This window comes from Tachyglossus aculeatus, chromosome 16 (assembly GCF_015852505.1).
Source record: "Tachyglossus aculeatus isolate mTacAcu1 chromosome 16, mTacAcu1.pri, whole genome shotgun sequence".
NCBI lineage: Eukaryota > Metazoa > Chordata > Mammalia > Monotremata > Tachyglossidae > Tachyglossus > Tachyglossus aculeatus.
The window spans coordinates 38311177-38332803 of NC_052081.1; the positions used below are offsets into that span (position 1 = coordinate 38311177).

At 45.2% G+C, this 21627-nt stretch overlaps 1 protein-coding gene across 1 annotated transcript in view; it reads right to left on the reverse strand.

Moving 5' to 3' along the window:
* The window catches only part of SLF2 (SMC5-SMC6 complex localization factor 2), a 47728-nt gene extending 27016 nt beyond the window's left edge, over positions 1-20712 (reverse strand). Inside the window, exons 1-8 of the mRNA XM_038757752.1 lie at positions 20478-20712; positions 13254-13297; positions 10973-11664; positions 8742-8799; positions 5681-6765; positions 4211-4281; positions 2108-2230; positions 713-880 (exon numbers count right to left, since the gene is read on the reverse strand). Of these exons, the coding sequence (XP_038613680.1) occupies positions 713-880; positions 2108-2230; positions 4211-4281; positions 5681-6765; positions 8742-8799; positions 10973-11664; positions 13254-13297; positions 20478-20614 (2378 nt within the window). The 5' untranslated portion in view covers positions 20615-20712. The remainder of the gene's footprint in view (positions 1-712; positions 881-2107; positions 2231-4210; positions 4282-5680; positions 6766-8741; positions 8800-10972; positions 11665-13253; positions 13298-20477) is intronic.
* Positions 20713-21627: the final 915 nt, after the last annotated feature.

Genomic DNA, 21627 nt, shown 5'->3' on the forward strand with positions numbered 1-21627 from the left:
GGGGAGGGAGTTCCAAGCCAGAGACAGGGGGTGGGTGTGAGACTGGCGGTGAGATAGATGAGATCAAGGTATAGTGAGTAGGTTGGCAGAGGAGTGAAGTGTGCGGGCTGGGCTGAAATAGGAAATCAGCAACTTGAGATAGGAGGGGGCAAAGTGATCGAGCAAAACGATCGTCTGGTCTCAAGCCTTTGGTAAGGGGTTCCTGTTTGATGAGGAGGTGGATGGACAGCCACTGGGGATTCTTGAGGAGTGGCAAGACGTGGACTGAAATATTTTTTAGAAAAATGATCCGGGCAGCACATGAAGTATGGGCTGGAGTGGGGAGAGGCAGGACGCAGGGAGGGGAGATAGGAGGTTAATGCATTAGGCAAGGCAGGATTGGAAAGTGCTTGGATCTACGTGGTGGCAGTTTGGATGAAGAGGAAAGGGTGGATTTGAAGGATCTGAAGTATCTTTTCTCTTAATTCTCCCGCTAGATTATCATCTCCTTGAGGGCAGGCAAAGTGCCTACCAACTCTTTTGGACTGTATTACCTCTCCCATGCACTTAGTACAGCGCTTTAAACACAGCACGTGCTCAATAAATTGATTGACTGATGAGTCATTGCCACAAGAGACTAAACCTTATCAGAGGTTCCCCCCCTCAAAAAGTTTTTTATGCTATCAAAATTGAAGAGTTTATTTCCTGATCAAAAGATCTCTTTCCTGCTTACCTAAAGATGAGATTTTCTACGGCATTCTGTGGGGTAAAACCTGAATTCCTTAAGTCCAGAGTATACTGACTGAAGAGTTTTCCAGAGTTCAGCAAGTGGAATATTTCTTCGCCAGGATGGTAATCAGGTATGACGTCAACAGTGATGGAAAACTTCTTTATGAACTCCCTGAAATCAGCAGCAACAAAATGCTATTACTAAGATAATCATGCAAAGTATCTCAGTGCAAAATTAATTCAGGACAGGAACGGCAGAAAGGCCTAGTGAAAAAGAGTATAGGACTGGGAATCAGAAGACCTGGGTTCGGGTCCCAGTTCAGTTGCTTGCCTGCTTTGTGACCTTGGTCAAGTCATCTTCTCAGTGCCTCAGTTTCCTCCTCTCTAAAAAGGGAATACAGCACTTGTTGTTCTATCCCCTTGGACTGTGAGACCCACGAAGGAAAGACAATCTGTCAAATTTGATTTATCGTGAATCAATCCCAGTGTCTTCCACCATGCTTTAGCACAGAGTAAGTGCTTTGTGAACCCCATCACTATTATTATCTACCAGCCAAAATAATCCCTCTCATAAGTACTGGGTGGCTCCAAGAAAAATGATCATCAGTGGGGCAGGGGAGTAAATATACAGAGGTGGCCCTCACTTAATTCAGGAAGGCTGACTCCAAGAGGAAGATCGGAGCCAATGTCCTCACAGGTTTCTGGACTTCCTGGAACAGCTGTAAGGCAGTCCAGGTTCTGGCTAGCTCCACTTCCCATTGTTGCCACAGACCCACATGGGTAACAGGGACCACCACTTGATAACCTTGACCAAAGGAAACACACACCAGGATCGAGACTCGATATGGGTCTTTTCATTAGAACACCAGAGGGTTCCGACCCAGCGTAATCTGGGAGCTGCCCACCTTTGCAGCGGTGGCTCATATCTTTACTAGCCAAAGACATCCCAAATGCCTCCCAAATTCCTCCCTTTACTTCAAAGAGTCCCGCACGATAGGGAGGACTTTCTTGTCTATCCTCTTTCTTGTGATGATGGCGAGTGTGTGTGTTTGGGGGTAGGGGCAAAAGGGGAAGGGACTCTTTTTCAGAAGAAATTCCTGTTTAAGTAAGCAGTATTGGCTCCTCCCTCCTTTTGTGACCTGTTCAGAGGAACTGTCTCTTGTTGGTGATGTGAAAAGGCAGCTTCTGGAGGCCCTGCTTCCAGAAGATGACCAAACCGTCTGTCCTGGACTGACAGTTCACCCTCAGGTCCCAAGTGATTTGGGAGGGGGTGAGGAGTGCACAAATATTTTGCAGTTCTCACCTATAAACTGCTGCCAATTAGTCACAGAGTTGATTACTTGCATCAGGAAAATTAGAAGGTTTTAAATTGAATATATTGTTAATAAACGTTTTCTACCTGTGCTCATCTGAGAGATCACCATCTTCGTCGGCACTTTCTTCCTCTTCAGTCTTAATTATGGATTTTACCTCACATTCTTGTCTAATATCTTCTTCAAGCTGCTTCTCCAGGTCATCTAACCTGAAAGAGTTATGGGAGCAGTACCACAGACTATTCCTTATCCAGCAAGAAAAAGGCCCTTTTATGATTATGGTCACACTCAAAAAGAGTCAGACTTACAGGACTCAATAAACCTGCTCAGGGACAAGCAGGGTGGGGAAAATCTGCAAACACAAATGCAATGGATAGATTCTGTCTTCAAATCTAATTTTCCCTGCATCCAACTGTGTTTTTCCAATAGGTTCTGTGTGGATGGCAGGGCTTTAAAATAAATTATTATACGGGAAAGGAGAGTCAAGCTTTTTTTCCCCTTCTTAGAATATTAAAAACCACCCAAGTTTTCTAAGAGTTCCAAATTCCTTTCAACCAAGTTCCTCCAGTACTTCCCATTTAAAGGTTCTAGTATTTCATCTGTTTTGGGTCCTCCAATTTCACTTTGAACCACGGAGGCACGCTGAGAGCTATTTTGAAACATTACCTTGAGAAGGGCACAGCTGTGGCTAAATCCATTTTCATAAGATAGATTGAAATGAATTTGTGATTTTTTCAGGTTGCCAAGGATTTTAGTAGATACAAAATTGCCTCATTACCACCCTAAAGAGTTGCTTACAAGGGGTCTGGAAAATTCACCCCATTGCTTTATTAACCTGTCAGATGAACGACTCTTGACCTTACCTCTCAGCCTTAAAAAAGATACAGTCCTAACTGCACTTTGTGTCTGCTTTCTACTAGAGCCCCGCAGGGCCGGAGACTTCACAGTTTGGCCTGAGTTTAAAGAGAGGAGGAGTGTGAGCCCGCACTGCCTCCACACTCCTTTTTCTTTAGTGAGGTCCTGCAGGGTCAAGCTTGACTTCTGGGAGAGGGGAAAAGTGGGGCCTTTCGGGTCTTGAGTGTATGCCAAAATGTGGAGAAATTCATGGCTCAAAATTCCCTAACGGGTTATTAAAGGGAATGTTACGGAAACTATCAATCGATGGTATTTATTGAGCGCTTACTGTGGGCAGAACACTAGAAAACACTTGTGAGACTACAATACAACAGAGTTGATAGACACTATCCCTGCCCTCAAGGAACTTACAGTCCAGTGGGATGGATGAGAAGTTGGAGAATCATCACATCCTGGAGACAGGCCATTGGTCTGACACAGTAATGGTGTCACTTACGTTACTTTTGCAACTTTCCTTATGCATCGGTCACCAATTCCCTCCACCCCACCCACTCTAATTTTGAGATTGTGAGCCTCTTGAGGATCAGGGACAGTGTCTGACTTGTGTATTTTCCCCTCAATGCTTAGTACAGTGCTTTGCACACTTGCGCGCTTGTAGGGGGTCTTGCCCTCCGCCATCACGGCTGAGACTCCGAGCTTATTTCATCTATTTGCTTTATGTTTTAATGTTTCATCACTCTTGTTAGGTCTTTCTCCAATCCCTCCAAGGGACAAGGACCATGTGAATTTTCTCACCTGTGTATTTTCTCCCAGTGCTTAAATACAGTGCTATACACACAGTAAGCGCTTAATAAAATCTTTGCTACTGATAAACACTATTACTATTTTAATTATTTATGATCCACAGGCAAAAACACACTCCAGCACCCGGAGAAGATTCTTTAATATACAAACTTAGAGCTAGAAGATGGAGTTTAGGAATGAGACAGTGGCCTAGAAAGGTCCTATTAATGACAACCTCACTGCAGCTGTTCTCATTTTCAGAGAAGAGACAAGGACTGTGTCCAACCTGATTAACTTGTATCTACCCCAGCGCTCAGAACAGCTGTTGGCACATGCAAGCATTTAACAAATAGAAATAATAATAATAACAATAATACCACACTCTTGGAGCCACAAAGACTCTCTGCTCAGATGACAGGTCAAAGGAAAAGGATAATGACAGGTCAGTGTGAGAAGCCTGTACTTGAAGTCTGCACCCGCCTTTAGCTCAGCCTCGTAACAGCCACGTTTTAACAGTATTATATCCAAACCAGAGAAAACATCATGCTAACCTTTGCAATTCTTCCTTCTCCTTCAGTAGCCGCTCTAAACTGTTCTCATAAGTCATGATAGGGAAGCTTGACTAGAACGAGAAGAGAATTTTGGAAAATCCTTGAAATACACTGAACACCCACGTTTCTTCTCTCACCCAATTTTTAGGAATTTGACATCGGTTCACTCCGCATGGTAGTTTAACCTTCTCTCCATCCCCCCGTCTTACCTCCTTCCCTTCCCCACAGCATCTGTATATATGTATATATGTTTGTACATATTTATTACTCTATTTATTTTACTTGTACATATCTATTCTATTTATTTTATTTTGTTAATATGTTTGGTTTTGTTCTCTGTCTCCCCCTTCTAGACTGTGAGCCCACTGTTGGGTGGGGACTGTCTCTATATGTTGCCAATTTGTACTTTCCAAGTGCTTAGTACAGTGCTCTGCACACAGTAAGCGCTCAATAAATACGATTGATTGACTGATATTACAAAAGAGGACTAGAGAGATATGGTGTCTGCAATTTTTTTGTAAATTCAAGAGACTGACTACCCCTATCCCCTCCCCCAATACAGTCTATTTTTCAAGACTTTCCACTGATCCTTTGAAACAGAACTGATAGGATGCAGCTGGTGGGGGCACTTCCCAGAATACGAGGGCTTGCTCCACTAATCATCACCACGCAGAGGCAAGGGGGAGCAACCTGGCCAATAAACCAGTTCAGTCCATTGTTTCCCCCAACTCAGCTTGGGGGAACAACTTGTTTCACCACTTCTTTCCCCCAACTTGTTTCACCACTTCAGCACAAGACCTACCACCCAGGGGCTGCGGACTTGTGCCATTTTCAGCTCCCAATGCCTTAGGGTAGAATTTTATGAGAAGGAATTTGGCAGCTACCTCTGCCCCAGCCCAGGGGCTGACCCCAGTATGGGCAGGGTGAGGGGTGGGACCCAAGGCAACAAGCCTCCTAGTGTCCTCCCCTTCCCTTTACAACCGGTTGGGCAGCAACGGGACTCAAAAAGACACCCTATTGCCTCCTCCCCTCTCTAGCCTGGCCTGGGCCCCACAATCTAGTGGGGGTCCCGCTGGTGGGACCAAGAGGACCCAGGAGTGCTGCCCCCACCCAGGCAATTCAAAAGCATGGAGGGGATGAAAGTGTGGAGGATCTGGGCTCAAGCGTGCTACTCCCTCCTTCTTCTCCTTGTCACCGCCCACTGAGGCAGCTGTCCAGTCCTGCTTGCTGGAGATGCAGATACCCCCAACCTCAGAGCACGGTTCAGGGCAAACTGCTCCAATTAGTCCTACCTCTATACTCTACTGTATATTAGCGTTAAAGTCGATGAATCAAAACACACAGGTAACTTCCACGATCAAACCACTGGCTTATCTTTGCTCTTTGAGACCTCAACAAAGCCAACCATTAAACAGTCTGGTTTTTTTTAACCTTTAAAACAATAAAAGTCATTTTTAGTGAACGACTTACTGTCAGTGATGGAGTTTTGACCTCTTGGGAAAGGACAGGAGCTTCTTCTCGGTCTGCAGGAGGTGGATTGGCTTTCAAAGACAAGATTTCATTTGCGGGTTCCAAAACTTCTTCTTCCTCATTGCTGTCCAGGTTGCAAATAACATTTTCATCCTCACTATCAAAACTGCTCTTTAGTTTTCTACTCAGTGCATCTCTGTTTCCACTAGATTTTTCCAAATTCCCTACCTTTGAAGGCCCTGAAATGCTTGGGCTACTGCACGACGAATTTTCCACACAAGGCACTGATGATCTCTTTGCCTGCCTACTACTGTGTGAAGATAAAGATTCTCGAGACGTGTCCTCAGAAGAGGGATCAGTGCCAGCACTGCAAGGCCTTTGTTTGTATTCCTCTGGACTCCATTTTGCTGTTTGGGAAAAATCTGGAAAATACAAATCACTCCTTCCTTTGGATAACGCACACTCTCTATCTTTCTTAGAGGGTGAGGCAACATAACTTTGACTGTCTGATACCGGAGAGCACGTAGAGTTCGAGTCACAGGGAGAAGGAGGGCGTTTGATCTCTTTTAAATTCACAGAGCTTGGGCAAGTTGGAGCTTCCTCAAGGCCATCAGTTACTTCAGATCCAGAGTCTTGTCGAGCTTCAGTGGACTGCTGACAAGGGCAGAGCAAGTCGGATTCCAACTGATCTTTTTTGGAATTTCCAACGTGGATCTGATCATCATTTCTGGGAAGCGGTGATAAGTCTGCAGAGAAGTTATCTTCTCTATCCAAGTGGTCATCCTGAGAGTCTTTTCTGAAGGGGAGAACACCCTCCTCCAAGGCCATGGGACTCTCTGGGCCTTTGTGCTCTACAAGAGCCCACTTTCCATTCTGATGTCCAGTCTGTGGTCTAAGAGAGGGTTCACATGCTTTTTGTTTCACAGATTTACTTATGCTCTTTAGATCCCTGTCCACAGAGTTCCTTTTTCGTTTTCCAGGAAAGGCTTTCTGCTCAGAGCACTCTGCTGAAAGTTTCAAATTCGGGCAGGTTGCTGCAAGGAGCTGGTCTTCCTGACCAAATGCAGGTTTATCGGACGACCGTTCTGAGGACATAGGAGAAATATTTAATTTTGAAAGTGGCTTAGACTGAGATGACTCACCTACATAAAGATGTTTCGATTAAGAAGAAAAGATTAATATTTACACATTGCATAACCTTCAAATCCATAATTAACTCTTTTGCTGTCAAAACCCTCAGTTCTCCAACCATCCAGGGGGATGTGTACTTGCAGAGTGCTACCTTGTGACCCACATGAGGGACATGGTCCGGGTTTCATTCCCAGCTGTGGGTTTTCTCCCAATGCTTGGTACAGTGCTCTGCACTATTACTACTACTTGGTGAAAACTTGCACTGTGAGATTAGTCCTTCGATCCGAGACCAATGTCGTACATACGTAAGTTTGTACAGGACCACTTCTGCTGACCCAACTTCACAATGAACCGGGACAAGCTAAGACCTTTCACTCATTCTGCCTTCAAGTTCTAGCCGAAATACTTACTGAAAAGACACATTAGGGCAGAACTCAGGGCTCTTTCTTTCCCAGGAATTGGCTGGCCGGCATTCTTGCTATTTTAAATGCTTTTGAGGCATCATTATTGAATCAGCACAGAAGCATGGTGGGAAGGTGAACTAGGATGGTGAAAATTCTGTCACTTTTGTAATCAAGCAATCAATCAATGGTATTTATTGAGTGCTTACTATGTGCAAAGTCCTGAACTAAACACTTGGGTGAGTACAATGCAACGGGGTTTGTGGCTATATTCTCTGCCCAAAATCTTACCGTCTAGATGGGGAGATAGAAATTAAGCAAATTATGGATATGTATATAAATGCTGTGGGACTGAGGGTGGGGTGAATATCAAGTGCCAATGAAGAGTTACAAAGCCATGCAAAGCTTTCAACGTTTCTGTTGAACTAAAGCATGATGCCCCCGTGATAAATGTTAACACAAGAGAAACTGAGTCAATCATAGGTAATGCTGTATTTTTTTTTTTTTCAGTTCAGAGTCAGGGCTGCTTCTTTTAGTCAGAATAATAATGTGCTACTTCACACAGTTGGGCCCAGACATAAAATTGTTGAAGAAATCCTAGCGAAGGAATTACAAAAGTTAAAAGACAGAGCTTTTGTCCTGACACCAAGGGCTGAACTGGTTCTTCACCAGTAGCCCAAGATTTCATTTCAAGTTTGCACAATGCAAGTCAACACTCCTTTCCTACAGCATTTAGAATAAAATGCATCATCTATGAAATTGTTATTGCTTTGAATTTCGTCCATTCAGTGTTTGTTTCTTCCCAACGACTTCTCTTTTCTACTGCCCGCTTTCCTCTTTATTTCCATTTTCAATCCACTCCTTAAATCTTGCCTCACATTTTGTCTTTTTCCTTAACATCACCCTTCTTCCTCCCTGAAGTCAACCGGCCACATAGCCCAGACACTCAATTTTCTGGATTTTAAGGATTTTACAAGAGGATCCCAGTCGAGAAGCAGCATGGCGCAGTCGATAGGGCGTGGGCCTGGCAGTCAGGACGTCGTGGGTTCTAATCCCGACTCCGCCACTTGTCTGCTGCGTGACCTTGGACAAGTCACTTCACGTCTCTGGGCCTCAGTTCCCTCTTCTATAAAATGGGATTTGAGACAGTGATCCCCATGTGGGACAGGGACTGTGTCCAACCTGATTACTTTGTATCGTTCCCAGCCCTTAGAAAAGTGCTTGGCACCTAGCAGAAGCTTAAATACCATAATTATTATTAATGTAAGAAGGCATGACCCCAGATGGCCAATCCGCTACTATAATCAAGAATACACCCTGGTGGCTCCCACTAACCCCAATGACAAAGATATTGCATGTGTGTCATTATTACAAGTGTTCATTTTCAAGCATTTTCCAACTACAAAAAATGAAAAGAGTCTCAATTCTTCACTAACAGATGCCCAAAACAACAGACTCAAAACATTACCGTAAAGTTATTAAGAAGTACCCTTTCATTTGAATAACTCTCGTTAACATTTTGGTTTTACCTGAGCCGGCTTCCGGCGAAGCAGAGTGTGACCTTATCTTGGAGGGAGATCCATTTTCCTATTTAAAAATAAGATAGAATAAAAATCAAGGCACTCATTCATTCATTCAATCAATCGTATTTATTGAGCGCTTACTGTGTGCAGAGCACTGTACTAAGCACTTGGGAAGTACAAGTTGGCAACATATAGAGACGGTCCCTACCCAACAGTGGGCTCACAGTCTAGAAGGGGGAGACAGAACCAAAGAAAACATATTAACAAAACAAAATAAATAGAATAAATATTTACAAATAGAGTAATAAATATGTACAAACATATATACATATATACACACACACACATATATATACACATATATTTATTTATATATACACACATACACATATATACTCGAGGGAGAGTGACTCATTACAAGCATTTAATAAAGGTTTTCTGGGTTGGTTCAGGGCAATCTGACTTTCTGTTCCCACAAGCATAATACCGCCCTCCGCACAGACTAGGTGGCACAATAAATGTTGCTGATGATAATGATGATGACCGAAGAATGAATATTCTAGGTTTGGGAAATGTACCGATGTTTACTAGCATTTGTTTCTTGGGAATTGCTATTAAAAAAATTACTAGGACGTCTGCGCTTCAGTTAAACCAAAGGAGTGGAAGACATGGATTGGGAAGATGGAACCTTAGATTGGCACTTTAAAGCCTAACAAGTCCAGGCACGGGTTTCCACTTACAGCTTTCTAAAGAGTTTCATCTGACCCCCATCCCCGGCCCTCCACCCCATACTCACCCACTATTCCCCAACTCACCAGCTTTGTTCCTCCCAAGCCGGCCTTCTAGCTGTACCGCGCTCTCAACTCTCCCTCCCTCTGATCCCTTGCTCACGCCTTCCCCTTCACATCCGACAGACCGACAGCTCTCCCCACTTTCGAAGCCCATCTCTTCCAACAAGTCTTCCCCAAATAATTTCCCAGGACTCTGGGCTACATCATCCCTTCGGCCACCTTGCCCATTTCCGAACTGCTCGCTCCCTCCCTTAGCAGGCATGTTTACTCATCACTTTCATCTAATTGTATTTTTTATGCTTCTCTTCCCCCCTTTGAGTGTAAGCTTCATGTGGGCCGGGAACATGTCACTTCTTTATTCTGTACTGCCCCAGGGCCTAATACAGTGCAGCGCACCAGGTCGAGTACTCAAAATAAGTGGGGGCTACTCCTACTACTACCACCACCACCATTACTAAAATCAGTGCATGAAGTAAGAATCGCTACTGCAGACCCTTCCCAAGATAGGTCAGTAAACAGTCTCACAGGTACCCTGGAGGGAACAAATCCAGATGCAAAAATGCTCTAATTATTTACAAGTCTCCTTCAGCTTAGAGATGCGTGAAGTTGCCACACATTTATAACTTCTCCTGGGAAGGGAGGATCATTTTCCCCAATCTAAGTAATTTCTTTAATGAGAACATTTCCTAAAGCTAAATTTGGAACATCTTTATCTGGAGAGTTGGAGTTGATCTGGTTTGAATGCCCTCTACTATCAGCTGCTCTGCTCAAAACATTAGTTTATCCCACATTAGCAGCTCCAAAGGGAGACAGAAGGGAGAAGAGATTAACTGGCAGTTCTACTAACTAATAGTGACTGAAAAAGGGGACAGAAAAGTAGCATGGGCACAATACGCCAGAGAAACTGCCACAAACACTCATGGATTCAATCTCACTGCTCTCAACCTGCTGTGTAAAAGGCAGGTGCGAGGAGATGGTGAAATGAGCCCCTAAAATAAAATGGCTTCTCTAAGGCAGACATTTTGGGGTAGAACATCAACAAATAAAGCTCTTAGATCAACTTATTTACTATATTATAATAAGGCAGCACAGATACTGGTTACTTGTCAGAAACTCCAAATGTGTATCATGAGTTTCTGACCAGTTATCATCCATTTTGCCCTTCCCTGAAGCTGCAGAGGGGATGGAGAAGATTCAGAAAGGAGTGGCCAGAGAGAACCAAAGAACATGGCTTTCTCACTGCTGGGTTCTCCTCATCCCTGTTTCCATTTCTGTCATTTGAAGACACAGTTAGGACTATTTCAATGTCGATCTTAGTTGCTCTTGGTCCGGTCAATCAATCCATCAGATTTACTGAGTGGCTTCCTGTATGCAGAGTTCTGTACTAAGCGCTTGGGAGAGTAGGATATAGCAGAGTTGGTAGATATGTCCCCTGCCCACACATACCTGATTGGAAATGTTCCTTGTGTCTGAGAAGGTCTTTTCTGAGCTGGTTGTTTTGTTTTTAGTCTGCTTCTGTTTCTTTATTTTCCCTTTCTGGCTACTGTGTTTTTGGGACTGAAAACCTGTTTCCTCTTGGCTATGTTGCTCTCTCTTTGAACACTCTGCTGCTTGCTGGCACATGGGCAAGTTGCTCCCATTGGCAATTGTTTTGCAATTATGTTTTAAGATGTCACTCGGAGCTGAGATCCATTTTCTGGTGCCTGCATTAGTCTGGTCTTGATCGATACATTCGGACATCTTCTCCCTATTTTTTTCAAGACCATGTGATGGTCTCCCTTGAGTTGTGGCCTTTTCTTGCTTCTTAAGTTCCTCAATTTCTTTTCCTGTCAAACAATGGTATGACGATCCAGTGGAAATAAAGAGTTTTCGAACCACCACCTTCGGATATTTGGTGTTCAGTGCTGCACTGAGCCTATCAGCCTTAGATATATCGGCGCAATCTTCCTGCTCTTTAATGCCTTTCATAAAAGCCTCTATTATGGGACTCTTGGTTGGTGAGGAAATAGGTATCTTTCTCCATTTTTTTTTTTTGGCTGTGGAGGTTTTCTTTCCAAACTTTTCAGTGCTGGTGAGTGGTCTCTCAGCTTCCCCATATTTCACTTCAGTTCCCTGTGTAGAACCCAACACCAGTCTATCTATACAACCAATTGAAAAAGCCAAGAGATACAAAGTTAGTTACACAACTGATTTCAATTACAGGCTTACCTCGGTATAAGCCGCCTCTTAACCTTGTTTCTAAGAAACTAGGAGCTAGACTTTTCTATACATTCCCCCATTTTGCTGCTACATCTCACTTTGAAACATTAATGGCTCTGCCCCTGGCTGGGAGAATTCCTGCTGAGGCTTTTTCTCCCCAATGGGAGAGAGATTAGTGCCTACAAAAACAGGTTCCCTGCTGTTTCGTTTCTTCTGTAATGGTGGAGAACAATTAGTGTTCCGGGCAGCAAAACCTGTCAGTTTAAAAAAACTACTTGGAATGTGAGCAGTCAGCCAACTAGCCAAAACAGCCAGTTAGCCAAAACAGCCAGTTAAGGAGCTGACAATAGCTTTGAAAAGATTAAGAGCTTTATTCTCGGGTTATAATTGACACCTCCAAATAAAGTGGAAGAAATTCCTTTTGTTTTCCAACACCTTAGTGTGCACTGTGTGTGTGTGTGTGTGTGTGTGTGTGCACACGCATGTGTATAAGCACACACATGGACTGAGTGTCCACGCCTGATGGTCGTTCCATATAAAGCAGAGGCCAGGAGGAACCACTTAACTTTAGATCTTTGGGGACATTTTTTAAAGCAGCACACATCTGAAATAAAGCAGGGAATAGAACACATTTTGGGGTGAAGATGTTAGGGTGTTGCAAAAGCTTACCCAAATTCTTGCCTCAAGCTAAATAATGTGTCACCCGAGAGAATTTTGCCTATTTTATCTCTGCATGACTGGAAAGAGCGTGCACCTGGGAGTAAGGGGACCTGGCTTCTCATCCCGGCTCTGCCACTTGTCTGTTGTGTGACAAATACGTCACTGAACTTCTCTGTGCCTCAGTTTCCTCATCTTTAAAATAGGGATTAAATCCTATTCCCTCCTACTTAGACTGTGAGCCCCATGTGGGGCAGGGACTGTGTCCAAACTGATTATCTTATATTTACCCCAGTGCTTAGAACAGTGCTTGACACATAATAAGCACTTAGTGCTTGTATCTACCCCAGGGCTTAGTACAGTGCCTCGCACATAGTAAGCGCTTAACAAAAACCATTATGATTATTATTATCAAATACCATTATTTTTATTATGGACTCCCAAATCCTTCACCAGGTTGATTCTGCTTAGAATTTAGAAAGGAACGTCATGAAGATAGTACATAGGTAGAGTTGTAGCTATGTAGAACTGTGGCTAAATGATTAAAATCCCACAAGAAAGCACCTTCCCTTTGAAGCCACGACCAAAAACATGGAGATATGGAGAAGGAAGGGTTAACCACCTCCACATTCCTCCTCATTTCACAAAACCCCGGCATCTGACACCACAGAACTATTAAATCTGGGGCAGTCAGTGCACCCTTGTTTTCAGTGCTTTAGAACTTAATGCTGAACACATGCAGTTCACTGTCACTTGGCCTTTGAACACTGAAATCAATAATCGTAAAGCAACATCAGAGGTTCTTTCATAATTTGAAAGGACTCTTCTTGAATCATTTTTTCAGTAGGAATTACTTAGGCAAAAATCATACCTTGCTTTGGAACTGGTTTGAAGAAATCTGTAATGGACTGATTTCTGGAAAAGAAGCCACAGAGTCTTAATACATAAATGATAACCAGGTGGGAGAAGTTAGATAACTCTACCACAGAAATTCTTTCTCCAAGGAATTTATTCTTTGGCATACTGGCAATCCTAAATACATTTTATGGCAACTAGTTAACTGGATTATGAAAGAAAGAACACCACGCTAAAATGCAAAATATTAATATTGCTTTTGTTCAGACCTTTCTGGGATCTTGTTGGAACACAGCATGTATCTGTCATCAATAAATCCAAATGGGGGAAGATTTTTTTATGGTATTTGTTAAGCACTTATTATGTGTCAAGCACTATTCCACCACTGGGGTAGATACAACCTAATCAGGTTGGACACAGTCCCTGTCCCATATAGGCATCCACAGTCTTTATCTCCATTTTATAGATGAGATAACTGAGGCACAGAGAAGTGAAGGGACTTGCCCAAGGCCACAGAGCAAACAAGTGGTGGTGACGGGATTAGAACCCAAGTCCTCTGACTCCAAGACCCGTGCTCTTTCCACTAGGCTACAATGTTTCTCAAGTTTAAGTTGGCGCTGAAGTTAAATCATTACTATTTCTTCAAGTAGACAAAAGTAATACTACCTATCCATGGCGTGCAGAGTGCCCTAATGGAATCATCCCGGGGCCTGGACATTGAGAAATCCTGGTTTATTAGTTCAAGTCCCTTCTCTGCCACTGGTCTCCTATGCAACCTATGTAACACCTCTGGGCCTCAGTTTCCTCATTTGTAAAATGGGGATAAAATCCGTCAACCCCCAGCCCACGTCCTCTCCCTGGCCTGGAATGCCTTCCCTCCACACATCCGCCAAGCTAGCTCTCTTCCTCCCTTCAAAGCCCTACGGAGAGCTCACCTCCTCCAGGAGGCCTTCCCAGACTGAGCCCCCTCCTTCCTCTCCCCCTACTCCCCCTCCCCCACCTTACCTCCTTCCCCTCTCCACAGCACTTGTATATATATATTTGTACAGATCTATTACTCTATTTATTTTACTTGTACATATTTACTAGTCTATTTATTTTGTTAATGACGTGCATATAGCTTTAATTCTATTTGTTCTGACGATTTTGACTCCCGTCTACATGTTTTGTTTTGTTGTCTGTCTCCCCCTTCTAGACTGTGAGCCTGTTGTTGGGTAAGGACCGTCTCTATATGTTGCCGACTTGTACTTCCCAAGTGCTTAGTACAGTGCTCTGCACACAGTAAGCGCTCAATAAATACGACTGAGTGAACGATTGAATTGGGAGCTGCAGGCAAAGTATAGGGTTAGGTTCATTCTCATAACATTATATCTAAGTTAACATTTACCCCCTAATAAATACTTAATAAATCCATGTCATTCGTTGTGCTGTCATGCATACTTTGAGCCAATACCTCCATGCCGGTGGAGACTGACAAGTAGACAGGGTAAATGCTGAATGTGGCATTTGTTAAGCGCTTACCATGTGCCAGGCACCGTACTAAAGCCCTGGAGTAGATACAAGGTCATCAGGTTGGACACAGTCCATCAATCAATCAATCAATTGTATTTATAGAGCACTTACTGTGTGCAGAGCACTGTACTAAGCGCTTGGGAAGTACAAGTTGGCAACATATAGAGACAGTCCCTACCCAACAGTGGGCTCACAGTCTAAAAGAGTGGGCTCACAGTCTAAAAGTCCATGTCTCACATAGGGCTCAGTCTTCATCCCCATTTTACAGATGAAGTAACTGAGGCACAGAGGAGTTAAATGACTTGCCTAAGGTGACAAAGCAGACAAGTGGTGGAGTCAGGATTAGAACTCGGGTCCTTCTGACCTCACTTCAGCTGTTGCTGATTCTGGAGAGAGAGAGAAAGCTTGGCACAACTGTTGTGTGAGAGTGGGTGCTAGTAATCTAGAGTTATGTTTCCCCTCTTGATGCTCCCATCAAGTACGGAGGCACAGAAGAGTTAGTCTTACACCCAAATTTGCCTGGCTTTGAGGCAATCTTGTACTTTCCCTAGAAACGCTTGTGAACACAAAACAGGGGACCTGGAAGCTTGAAGTACACTTCTGGTGCTCCAAAAAGAATACAAACATCACCAGAAATCTCTGAGCCAATCATCCGGGCATTACTGTTTTCAGATGAATACGCTCTAGAAGGAACATGCTCTGGAAGTGATGATGATGGTGGCATTTGCTAGGCGCTTACTATGCGCCAAGCACTGTTCTAAGCACTGGAGTACACTGCCAAGTAGGAGGAGCACTTTGTGAGAGTCAGCACGGCACTACTGACAGACGTAAGGCCCGAGAGCCCGACTTCCAAACTAGCCTGTGACAGGGCGACAACAATGCGGTAGACCTGGAATGACAGAGAACGGTGAAGACCCCTTCTGCTCCAACAAAAGGAACCACAGCAGCGGCTGCAGACACAGCACAAATGCACAAAACTGGGAAGCACCAAGTCAGCGAGGTTACACAAGACTGAGGTGGAGCATGGGGGTGAGACGGTAGGGGAGTAAGGGCTGAATTTGAGAAGGCGAGCAGGAAAAGTCCCTTGGAAAAAGGGAGGGAAGGCAGCGGGGAGGGACGATAGTGTGATTTTTCACTTACCAATCAATCGTATTTATTGAGCGCTTACTGTGTGCAGAGCTTGGGAAGTACAAGTTGGCAACATATAGAGATGGTCCCTACCCAACAGTGGGCTCACAGTCTAGAAGGGGGAGACAGAGAACAAAACATAGTAACAAAATAAAGCTGGTTCTGGAACAGAACCTAACCCACTGCACCTAAGTTTACGGGATAATATTCCACATGCTCCGGCCATGTTTTCAAGAAATGGCCCGTGGCTGTATCATGAGGTATGCCTCTACTTACACATTTCCGTTCCCCTGCCTCGCTCCCTTCTAATGACCCTCGAGTTGGTGGTTCTCCGTTAAATTGCTGTCAAACCCTCTGAACCTAATCTCGTGAGATACCTAAGCTACAGTCTCCCTTGGCTTTCCCCTGCATCATCATCAATGGATAGGCAATCAATCAATCGTATCATCATCATCATCAATCGTATTTATTGAGCGCTTACTATGTGCAGAGCACTGTACTAAGCGCTTGGGAAGTACAAATTGGCAACATATAGAGACAGTCCCTACCCGACAGTGGGCTCACAGTCTAAAAGGGGGAGACAGAGAACAAAACCAAACATACTAACAAAATAAAATAAATAGAATAGATATGTACAAATAAAATAAATAAATAAATAGAGTAACAAATATGTACAAAGATATATACATATATACAGGTGCTGTGGGGAAGGGAAGGAGGTAAGATGTGGGGGATGGAGAGGGGGACAAGGGGGAGGTAAATAAATCATATTTACCGACCAGAGCACCGTACTAAGCGCTTGGGAGAGTACACTACAACTGAGCTGGTAGACACGTTACCTACCCACAACAAATGATTACTGCTTACTGGACCCTTACAAAGTGCTTGGGAGAGTACAGTACAATAGAGTTAGTAGATATATTCCCTGACTTGCCTTGACTTGCCCAAGGTCACACAGCAGGCAAGTCCTTTTGACACCCAGGCCCATTCTCGCTCCTCTAGACTGTAAACTCATTGAGGGCAGGGAATAATACGTCTGCTAATTCTGTTGTACTGTACTCTCCCAAATGCTTCGTACAGTGCTCTGCACATACTGAGCACTCAAATAAACAAATAGTTTGATAGGCCACGCTGATAGGCGACTTTGAAATCCTTATACCAAGTAAATTACAGAATCGAAAACACACCTGTCTTGTGTATTCCTAGCAGCATGGCCCGGTGGAAGGAGCATCATCATCATCAATCGTATTTATTGAGCGCTTACTATGTGCAGAGCACTGTACTAAGCGCCTGGGAAGTACAAATTGGCAACATACAGAGACAGTCCCTACCCAACAGTGGGCTCACAGTCTAAAAGGGGGAGACAGAGAACAAAACCAAACATACTAACAAAATAAAATAAATAGGATAGATATGTACAAGTAAAATAAATAAATAGAGTAATAAATATGTACAAACATATATCCATATATACAGATGCTGTGGGGAAGGGAAGGAGGTAAGATGGGGGTATGGAGAGGGGGATAGGAAGGAAGGGGCTCAGTCTGGGAAGGCCTCCTGGAGGAGGAGCACGGGTCTGGGAGCTGGAGAGAGGACCTGGGTTCTCACCCCGGCTCTGCCACTTGCCTATTGTGTGACCTTGGGCAAGACACTTAATTTTTCTGTGTCAGTTTCTTTATCTGTAAAATGGGAATTCAATACGCTGATTCTTGATGATAAAAAACGATACAATGAGAATGATAAAATATCATTATAAACTATCAAAATGATAGAGAAGCAGCGTGGCTCAGTGGAAAGAGCCCGGGCTTGGGAGTCGGAGGTCATGGGTTCTAATCCCAGCCCCGCCACTTGTCAGCTGGGTGACTTTGGGCCAGTCCCTTCACTTCCCTGGGCCTCAGTTCCCTCATCTGTCAAGTGGGGATGAAGACTGTAAGCCCCACGTGGGACAACTTGATCACCTTGTATCTACCCCAGCGTTTAGAACAGTGCTCGGCATATAGTAAGCGCTCATAAATAGAAGCAGCGTGGCTCAGTGGAAAGAGCATGTGCTTTGGAGTCAGAGGTCCTGGGTTTAATTCCCGGCTCCATCAATTGTCAGCTGTGTGACTTTGGGCAAGTCACTTAACTTCTCTGTGCCTCAGTTACCTCATCTGTAAAATGGGGATTAAGATTGTGAGCCCCCCGTGGGACAACCTGATCACCTTGTAACCACCCCAGTGCTTGAAATGGTGCTTCGCACATAGTAAGCGCTTAATAAATGCCATCATTATTATTATTATTTTCTGGGCCTCAGTTCCCTCATCTGTCAAATGGGGATGAAGACTGTGAGCCCCATGTAGGACAACTTGATCACCTTGTATCTACCCAAGTGCTTAGAACGGTGCTCGGCACACAGTAAGCGCTTCATAAATAGTAACATTATTCACATTAATAATTGGAGAAGCATTAATTCACATTAATAATTGGAGAAGCAGCATGACTCAGTGGAAAGAGCCAGGGCTTTGGAGTCGGAGGTCATGGGTTCAAATCCCGGCTCTGCCAACTGTCAGCTGTGTGACTTTGGGCAAGTCATTTCATTCAATCAATCGTATTTATCGAGCGCTTACTGTGTGCAGAGCACTGTACTAAGCGCTTGGGAAGTCCAAGTTGGCAACATATAGAGACGGTCCCTACCCAACAGTGGGCTCACAGTCTAGAAAGGGGAGACAGAGAACACTTCACTTCTCTGGGCCTCAGTTACCTCATCTGGAAAACGGGGATTAAAACTGTGAGCCCCCTGTGGGGCAACCTGATCACCTTGTAACCACCCCAGCGCTTAGAACAATCAATCAATCAATCATATTTATTGAGCGCTTACTGTGTGCAGAGCACTGTACTAAGCGCTTGGGAAGTACAAGTCGGCAACACATAGAGACAGTCCCTACCCAACAGCGGGCTCACAGTCTAGAAACGGTCTAGAATAGTGCTTCGCACATAGTTAGTGCTTAATAAATGCCATCATTATTATTATTATCTCTGGGCCTCAGTTCCCTCATCTGTCAAATGGGGATGAAGACTGTGAGCCCCACGTGGGACAACTTGATCACCTTGTATTCATTCATTCAATCGCATTTATTGAGCGCTTACTGTGTGCAGAGCACTGTACTAGGCGCTTGGGAAGTCCAAGCTGGCAACATATAGAGACGGCCCCTACCCAACGGCGGGCTCACAGTCTAGAAGGGGGAGACAGACAACAAAACAAAACATGTGGACAGGTGTCAAGTCATCAGAATAAACGGAAGTAAAGCTAGACGCAGCATCTGCTACCCCAGCGCTTAAGACAGTGCTCGGCACACAGTAAGCGCTTCATAAATACCGACATTATTCACATTAATGGTAAAGAAGCGTGGCTCAGTGGAAAGAGCATGGGCTTTGGAGTCAGAGGTCATGGGTCCAAATCCCGGCTCTGCCAATTGTCAGCTGTGTGACTTTGGGCAAGTCACTTCACTTCTCCGTGCCTCAGTTACCTCATCTGTAAAATGGGGATTAAGCCTGTGAGCCCCACGTGGGACAATCTGATCACCTTGTAAACTCCCCAGCGCTTAGAACAGGGCTTTGCACATAGTAAGCGCTTAATAAATACCATCACAGAGAAGCAGCGTGGCTCAGTGGAAAGAGCACGGGCTTTGGAGTCAGAGGTCATGGGTTCAAATCCCGGCTCTGCCAACTGTCAGCTGTGTGACTTTGGGCAAGTCACTTCATTTCTCCGTGCCTCAGTTACCTCATCTGCAAAATGGGGATTAAGCCTGTGAGCCCCACGTGGGACAATCTGATCACCTTGTAAACTCCCCAGCGGTTAGAACAGGGCTTTGCACATAGTAAGCGCTTCATAAATACCATCATATATATTATATCATATTAATATAATAATATATAATTATATTAATAATAATAATGATGGCATTTATAACAATACCGATGGTATTTATAATAATAATAATGGTATTTGTTAAGCGCTTACTATATGCCAAACACTGTTCTATGCGCTGGGGTAGATAATAATAATAATAATAATAATGATCGTATTTGTTAAGCGCTTACTATGTGCAAAGCACTGTTCTAAGCGCTGGGGAGCTTACAAGGTGACCAGGTTGTCCCACTGGGGGCTCACAGTTTATATATATATATATATATATATATATTTATATATAAATGGGAACTACGACTCCCAGAAGGCCCCGCTCTCCGTCGACGGCTCCCCGTGGACTACAACTCCCAAAAGGCCCCGCTCTCCGACGACGGCCCCCCGTAGGCGCCCCCGCGGACTACAACTCCCAGAAGGCCCCGCTCTCCGACGACGGCTCCCCGTGGACTACAACTCCCAGAAGGCCCCGCCCTCCGACGACGGCTCCCCGTAGGTTCCCCGTGGACTACAACTCCCAGAAGGCCCCGCTCTCCGACGACAGCTCCCCGTAGGCGCCCCGTGGCCGCAGAGGGTGCTGGGAAAAGGAGTCCGGTCCTTCCCCTCCCGCTTCGGCCGGGCGACGGGGCCCTCCCCGTGCCGGCCCCCCCGGACAACAAACACCCGCCCCACAAGTTCCGGGCCGGGGGGGGGCCCTACCTGTCCCCGGAGCGTTCCCGTCCTGTCACCCCGACGGCCGGGGCCGGAAACGGCAGCGGCGCCAGCCGAAAATGGTAGTGAGGCGGCGGCGGCCCCGAGGAGGAGCCGGGCCGCGCGGGCAAGCAGTGCCTCGTCATGGCTCCGGCGGCCGGGCTCGGACTAGCCGTCTTGCCGCTCGGACTCCGGCCGGCTGCCGAGGCAACGGCGGCGGCGGCCACGGCCGACGCCTCCCTCTTCCCTGGTCATGGCGTTCCCCCTCTTCGGAAGTGACTGAGGGGCGGGGCGCGGGGCCCGGATGGAGGACGCTGATTGGCCGTGACGTCACCGAGATTCCCTGGACGCGGGAAAACCCCCCGTGGCCGGGCGACCTGAGGCGCGCGCGCGCCCCACCCATCCGAGGCGGCGTTCGCGCCTTCCCGCCTCGAGATTAATAATAATAATAATAATAATAATAATAATATGGTATTTGTTAAGCGCTTACTACGTACAAAGCACTGTTCTAAGCGCTGGGGAGGTTACAAGGTGATCAGGTTTTAGACTGTGAGCCCACTGTTGGGTAGGGACTGTGTCTTATGTTGCCAATTTGTACTTCCCAAGCGCTTAGTCCAGTGCTCTGCACATAGTAAGCGCTCAATAAATACGATTGATGATGATCAGGTTGTCCCACGGGGGGCTCACAGTTTTAATCCCCCATTTTACAGATGAGGTAACTGAGGCACAGGGGAGTTAAGTGACTTGCCCAAAGTCACCCAGCTGACAGTTGGCTGACAGAAGAAGGAAGTTCAAGGGAATGATAATAATGACGGTATTGGTTGAGCGCTTGCTATATGTCAAACACTGTTCTAAGCACGCCGGTAAATACAGTTAGTAACGTTGGACACAGTCCCTGTCCCACATGGGGCTCACAGCCTAAGTAGGAGGGAGGACAGGTACTGAATGCCCGTGCGACTTTGGGCAAGTCGCTTGACTCCTCTGTGCCTCAGTTCCCTCACCTGTAAGATGGGGATCATCATCATCATCATCATCATCATCAATTGTATTTATTGAGCGCTTACTATGTGCAGAGCACTGTACTAAGCGCTTGGGAAGTACAAATTGGCAACATATAGAGACGGCACCTACCCAACAGTGGGCTCACAGTCTAGAAGGG